Genomic DNA, 7789 nt, shown 5'->3' on the forward strand with positions numbered 1-7789 from the left:
GCTTAACCAGGCAAAATAAACAAGCATTTCAATCCATCCTAGATTCACTGTCAGCAATACCGTTTTTAATCCGTTGTTCGTTTTATAATTGGCAATAATCCGTGCATAAACACAAGTAACACAGAACCCGTCCATAATGTATGTCCGCGTGGTGATCACTACTGCAAGATCATCTTTTGTAGTCTCTTATCATCGTCAACTGTCAGAAAGGAGTAGTGAGATGAGTACTAAAATCCATCGTCAATTGCTCGTGTAATTAAAAAGGTATATCAACAGGAATGAGATCAAATGTGTTGGATTATGGCAATTTTCCTTTAGGGTAAATTGACCAATAGTTGCCACAAGATTTTTAATGGTATTTCATTTTTTGATACTTTTATTGAATTTTATCCAACTTTGAAAGAAGTTGCTATGAAATTATATACACTGCAAATGTCTAATTGTCTTAGTTTATTTGTGAATACTTTTTGTAGATAAAATAAGCAATTGATCCTGATTGCTTATTTTTTCGTGGTGGGGGGATAGTGTAACCGTTGTTACAAAACGCATTAGATGTTTTTTCAGTGTTGCTTTATGTTTGATGTAAACTGTAGTGTATTTTGTTAATTGTTTAGGGAAATAGGGAATTTTGATTATATTAGTTAGTTTTAAAATTTAAAAACAAAATATACAAAAACAGAATTTGTTAGATTTAAGCAGGCGGGCTTCAAAATAAGGCGTTCATAGTACCACGAACAGGGAGGGGTGGTCCTCCATCTTGGGTGGCATAATCGGAGGTTGGCATAAGAAGAAAGAAGAGGGAAATGACTCAGCTTCCGTTATGAGTCATTTCCATCTTGGCGTTCGTGTGTTAATGTTGTGAGTGTTCAAAAATAAGTACGTTTTGTTTTGTATGTGGCCTTTAGTGTCGGTCGTTTAGGATCATTCAGGTAATGATGCTGTTAAATTGACCGATATGGTTGTCCTCTAACCGCATAATGGTTTCATTAATAGGACCTTTTGATCTTGGATCAATTTTTCACCCGTGAATACTCACACCACACACGAGTCGGCCTAGTCAGTCCTAGACTGGCTACGTCTTACCCGTAAAGGACTCGCACTCTCTGGTTCCGAGGAACCATCAACGCAAAGGAGAGTTGTCTCAGGCACAAGTGCCTTAATTCCTAAGGAGACCCCCTCTCGGCGCGACCAATACGGCCTTGCTGTGGTCCGCCGATTGCATCAAAGAGGGAAGACGCCATTGCCAACCATCCTCAGAGCGCAACATCCTCCAAGTTGTGTCCAAATCAGCCACGTTCCCACCCATCCAGAACCCGAAAATCATCGAGAGCAGAGCTACAGCCAGAATCCGGTAAGCGCGCCAACGAAAACCGTCGACGGTAGGTACTATTGAACCCCATAAAAGCTCGTGAAGTACCCCTGAACCACACCACATACCCACACCCACACTTAATTGAATAAAAACCAAGCATCTCAAAATTCAATCTTTAAAGTTCATTTGTTTAGCAAGAAATACCACAGTTTACCCCGTAAAGTTTTTGTTCGCGTTCCCTCCGGGTACCCAGTAGTAGGCCGACCCAGAGACAAAGTTCAAAGGGTCTCCTGCTGCTGAGCTAGTTTTCCGGGAGTGTTGGACCAGTAGGTTTTAAACCATCGGCGACTCCCGTGCTATCGCTGAACGTCGCTTTCACAGTCTTGAACGAAGACTGTACCGTGACCAGCAAATCTGTGAAGACTACACCAAATTCATCGAAGAATACATTCGGCTGGGCCATATGATCAAACTCGATGATCCTGTTGATGATTCTTACCCGCATTGCTACCTTCCGCATCACCCTGTATTCAAAGAATCGAGCACCAGCACAAAGATCCGTGTAGTCTTCGACGCATCCTGCAAGACGTCGTCTGGTTTTTCAATAAACGACCTGCAGTTAGTTGGTCCAGTAATTCAAGACGATTTGCTGTCGATCGTCTTACGTTTCCGCAAGCACCCAATAGCCCTTGTAGCAGACATCGAGAAGATGTATCGCCAGGTGAAATTACATCCGAATGATTGCGTCTTCCAACGAATCCTTTGGCGAACCGATCCCCAAGATCCCATTCGCACATACGAACTCCAAACAGTTACGTACGGTTTTGCCTCAGCACCATTTCTGGCCACCCGCGCACTCCAACAGGTGGCCGAAGAAGAAAGCGACAAGTATCCCGTGGCGGCAGCAATATTTAAAAGCGACTTCTACATGGATGACTGCCTTACAGGTGCAAATGATATTCGTTCAGCTATTGAGTTCCGCCGACAAGCAACAGATTTAGCCAACTCTGCCGGTTTTCCATTAAAAAAATGGGCTTCCAACGAATCAGCCGTCTTAGAAGGAATTCCACTAGAAGATCTAGCAGTTTCGCCTGTTCATAGCCTTCAAGATGAGCAATCTGTTTCAACTCTTGGTCTTGTGTGGGAGACCAAAACCGATGTGCTTCGCTTCCGTGTACAGTTGCCGTTACCTGCAGCTGTGCTGACTAAAAGGAAAATAATGTCCTATATTGCCCAGATTTTTGATCCCCTCGGGTTGGTGGGTCCTATAATCACAGTTGCTAAACTGTTCATGCAGTTGTTATGGTCGCTTAAAACCGAAGAAGGCCACACATACGAATGGGATCGTCCACTGCCGCCGCAGTACCAGGTTGACTGGAAAACCTTCCACGGGACGCTAGACACCATCACCACCCTCAAAGTTCCACGATTCACATCAATCGCCCAGGCAACATCGATTCAGCTGCATTTTTTCTCAGATGCCTCTGAGAAGGCGTACGGCAGCTGCTGCTACATGCGTTCCGAATGTGCCGGAACAGTACGAGTTTGTCTGTTAACATCGAAGTCGAAGGTAGCACCCCTAACCAGTCACCACTCTATCGCCCGTCTAGAACTGTGTGGAGCAGTTTTGTCGACTACGTTGTATGAGAAGGTTTCACGTGCTCTCCAGGTTACCGCTGACGTTTATTTTTGGACAGACTCCACCACCGTTCTCCATTGGTTACAGTCCACCCCGGCACGTTGGAAGACCTTTGTTGCGAACAGAGTATCCGTGATTCAAAACAAAACCGATATCAAATCTTGGAAACACGTCCCCGGTGTATCGAACCCCGCCGATGCCTTATCACGTGGAATCAGTCCAACCGAAATCTCTGATCATCCACTCTGGTGGACTGGAGCTCCATGGCTTGCCTTACCAACGAAGGATTGGCCTCAAACAGAACTATCAAGTGCTAAAACAGTTTCCATCCCCGAAGAAAGAACACCCGTGGTGTCTTTAGCTGTATCCGATCAAACAGAAGATTTCGCCTCCAGATTATTCGGCTTATACTCCAGTTACAGCAAACTGCGCCGCACGGTGGCCTACTGTATGAGATATCTACGTGCCGTGAAGGCTGTTAGGCGAAACGAGAGACTCGAACCATTTCAATATCTGGAATCTACCGATTTGAAGGACGCAGAACTAGCTTTGTGTCGTCTAGCTCAGAAGCAGCACTTGTCCGAAGAAATTGCCAGCCTAACTAAGAACGGTCGTGTTTCTCCATCATCGCCATTGAAATATCTACGCGCTAGACTCGACCCTGACGGAATAATCCGACTCCGTGGTGTTCTGAGCAATGCACACCTTCCTGATCATGTCAAACATCCAATAGTTCTGCTTGCTAAGCATCCGTTGGCGAGCCTGTTGGCCGATTACTATCACCGAACTCTACTCCACGCCGGCCCGCAGCTCATGTTAGCAACAATTCGCCAAAGGTTCTGGGTCATAGGTGCACGTGATTTAGCCCGTCGTGTTTATCATCAGTGCCATAGGTGTTTCCGCAGTAAACCCAAGATGATTGAGCAGAGCGTAGCAGATCTTCCAAGTTCCCGAGTTGCTCCAAGACGACCATTTGCAGTTTGTGGTGTTGACTACTGCGGCCCAGTGTATATCAAATCTCCGGTGCGGAACCGAGGTCCAACGAAGGCCTACATAGCAATTTTTGTTTGTTTCACTACTCGAGCCGTGCATATAGAGCTGGTTTCAGACCTGTCAACATCAGCTTTCATCGCAGCCTTACGACGTTTTGCCGCTCGAAGGAACACACCACACGAAATCCATAGCGATAATGGAACAGCTTTCCGAGGTGCCAACAACGAACTGAGACGTATTCACCAGATGTTGAAGTCCGACGCTGATGGTAGAAAACAGATTCTCGACTGGTGTGCCGAAGCAGGTATAACTTGGAAATTTATCCCACCTCGTTCCCCCCACTTTGGAGGATTGTGGGAAGCAGCGGTTAAGTCGGCAAAACATCACTTGCTCCGGGAGATTGGACAAACCAACATCACGTACGAAGACATGACAACATTGTTAACAGAAGTTGAAATGTGTTTAAACTCAAGACCACTCATTCCAATTCCAACTGAGCCCGACGACATAGAAGCGCTTACGCCTGTGTCGCACCACCCGATGAAGATGTTGCTGAAGTTCCCGATAACCATTTGACGCACTGGAAGCTAACCCAAAAAAGGTTCCAGCGAATATGGAGGAGATGGTACCCAGAATACCTTCAGCAACTACAATCCCGAGCAACGAAGCACCAGAAGCCAGCAACTGTCATCCAAGAAGGAAGTATGGTCGTTATCCACGATGACTTGCTGCCACCCGCTCAATGGCCGCTTGGTATCGTCAAGAAACTGCACCCCGGTAAAGACGGCGTTGTTCGAGTGGTAACGCTACGAACCGGAAAACGAGAAGATGTTAGGAGGTGTGTCAACAAGCTGGCCCTGCTTCCAATGCCAGATCCGCCAGCTGAACAATGAATCCTGAAATGAAGACCTGGTAGAGCACGCCGAAATTTGCTCGAGGCGCTCGTGGGAATATCGCAGTTGCAGAGGTTCCGTGGCACAGTGTTGTGCCTATCCGTATCCGCCCGAGTGGCCTGGTAGCAAGTAACGCTGCCAAATTCCAAGATCCAAGTCCGTGAGAGAGCCTTGTCCTGTCGATGTCCCAAACGGTCGACAGTTCCCATGATCATCCATCCAGCCAGAAGTGTTGATCATCTGTACGTACGCTGACTGCGATAGTTGGCATCCACCTGAAGACGGCCGTATTCCCTATGTTGCGGCCAACCCCCTACGCTATAGCAATCCAGCTTCCAGCTAGCCCTGCTGAAGATCAGCAGTCCCAAGATATGTCGAAGGAGAAGTATACTTTTTGTTATTTTGAAATAAGCCATTTCAAGGTGGCCGGAATGTTGGTACCAATGAAAAACCTAAACGAAAAGATCTTTGAAATGAAACGTAAAATTCTAAATAATTTATTTTTGTAGTCACCTTAATAGAGCCTACTCACAATCGAAATTGCTTAAAGTAAGCTCTGAGTAAAGCTCTCAATTTGTGTACCTTTGTTCAAGGTACAACAGAAATGTACAAAGTTCAATAAACCAGTATAGTTAGAACCTTATTCTGCTCGGTTGTGCGTTTTATCCGTCCGCCAAGGAAAAATCCTAAAATTCCCCAATAGAAGATCAAACCTATTAAGTTTCTTCTAAAAACTGTTAAGTTTATCCCAGCAAGGTGTGCTACTTGTTCTTCGGTGTTAAAGTGGCATTATAATCTGTGCAATTGTGATGCTGTTGTGAAGAGAAAAACGGTAGCAAACCCTTCGGAACATCTGGTAAGCCCGATCTAAGCCCCAACACCCCCTTTCCCTCCTAGTAAGATTTTAGGTTTTTTTTCTTTGAGAAATTGACACGTTTTTTTTAAAATAACTTGAAAATACTAAAAAAGTGATATCCATGCTTCAAGGCAAAGACTTTTTAAGTATAACTTAAAAATACAAGCACAAAACAACAGATGAAATTTCATAATCGATTATTGAAACCATTATTAAAGATATAGCATGTTCGGGGTAACAATCAACTTCAATAAATTTCCATAATCAAATAAAATAATATTAATAAAGATCAGGTTAGCACATACGGTAAAAGAAAACCAATTGTGTTAGTTTTGACCTGATAATCAGAAAAATCTTTAATAAAATTATTTTCTACTACCAAAATTGTTGCAAAAATATTTAATGACAATTTCGGTGTCAACTAACATTGAAGCTAAGACTCATTTCAGTAGTAAGCGATAAAGTATTAGAATTTTTTTGGAGAATCGTTTGTATAATTTACAGTTGGTAGTGTCTAACACTGAAAAACAGTCTAGAACTTCATTATTTTCGAAATATAATGGATTCAAATCGTGGTGTCACAACGCACCACTTTCCTTTTTGTTTCTATAAGGCCGGAACAAATATCAATTTCTTCTTTTGTCAACCACCCCCCCCCCCCCCTCCCCCTTCAAAATTTCCAAAAATCCCGATGGGGGAAGCAAATAAAGTTTGAAGTATTTTATGAGAATTTCGGAAAATTTATCAAATATCCGAAAGATTGCAAGAGCACAAATCAAATTGTGGAAGATGGGAGTCATTTCAACTTTTATATGCTTTATTTTATTGAACTTTTCGATACAAACTTACTTGACTTATGGGTTTTGTGCAATGATATAGTATGCAGTTTTATTGTATACAAGCTTTCAAGCAGTATATTCCAATTTATTAGTTTTTTTTTGCAATATTTTTTATTGTCAGACATGTGTAGTGACAAAAGAAGAATTTGAAATTTGTTCCGGCCTAACTAATTTTTTCAATTAAAAAGATTGTTATGAGGAAACGCAGAAAGTGACGATCTGTTTTATTAATGTGATTAAGTGTCTTAGTGGCATGTTGATTTGAATTGAATCTCTGCAAGTTTTATAGAACCAGCAATTTTTTTTAAATAAATTCATAGACATTAAAAGATAAATAGCTTAGCATAAATAGCAAATGTGAAACCACCCCAACCCACCTATGTGCTTACGTAATTAGTGATTCATAGCGTTTATCATTAGCATTAGTAAATTTCTTTCAGCAAAACTATTTTAACCCTCATCCGCATTAGGTTTCATTACCCTAATCAACACTAGGAGTGTTAATTTGACATTCCAAGCTAAAATCGTCATAACTCGTTTAATATCAAACCGATTACAATGAAATTTATATCACTAAAAACCTTGTAATGTAAGTAAAATATTTTTGAACATTATATATAGCTTAAGCTTTCAGTTTTCTCGTTATTCAGCATGAAAGAAAAAAAATCCGAAAAAACGTGCCTCATTAAAAGTGCTGTAGTTCATATATTACACGTCCAAAAAATATTTGCTTTATGCATATGGTAGCTGAAGTTAATGTCTACATCATGAAGCCAAGAAATATTATTTTAATTTTTTTTAATGTAATGGTCACAAAAAGTTCAAAAAAGTGGTCCGAAAAACCTACTTTTCATTAGATAGCTAGTAAAAGCTGTTTGAGGGGTGGTGGAGTTTTTTGGAAAAACATCTTTACAATTTTTATTCTAATTCTGTGTCTTTAGATTTTTGTGTCTTTAGATTTTCGATGCAAAAAAATTGAATTAACGGGAATTTTTCAAAGTTGACTACTTTGCGCGATTTTTTTTACAAATTGAAATTTCATTTATTTTTGTGGTACACCGGCAGGTTGTACCCGGATTTTCAGTGCTTTTACTTTGTTTGGACCAATAAAAAGTATATTCATTGGAAAGCAAATTAAATTTATATTCTAGTGAGGTGCAACAGTTGACGCTGTGAGATTTCACAAAAATATGAAAATTATAAACGTAAAATCATTCCTGAATTTCTAGAACCACAAGCAGTACGTCCAGCAAAACG

The 7789-nt window shown here is 41.6% G+C and overlaps 1 protein-coding gene across 1 annotated transcript; it reads left to right on the forward strand.

Moving 5' to 3' along the window:
- Positions 1-278: 278 nt before the first annotated feature.
- On the forward strand, positions 279-4837 carry LOC129753339 (uncharacterized). Its single transcript, XM_055749153.1, has 4 exons — positions 279-319; positions 1169-1351; positions 1694-4492; positions 4546-4837. Exons 1-4 carry the CDS (start codon positions 279-281, stop codon positions 4835-4837), a joined length of 3315 nt encoding a protein of 1104 aa, XP_055605128.1.
- The last annotated feature ends 2952 nt before the right edge of the window (positions 4838-7789 follow it).

Source organism: Uranotaenia lowii, chromosome 3, assembly GCF_029784155.1.
Source record: "Uranotaenia lowii strain MFRU-FL chromosome 3, ASM2978415v1, whole genome shotgun sequence".
NCBI lineage: Eukaryota > Metazoa > Arthropoda > Insecta > Diptera > Culicidae > Uranotaenia > Uranotaenia lowii.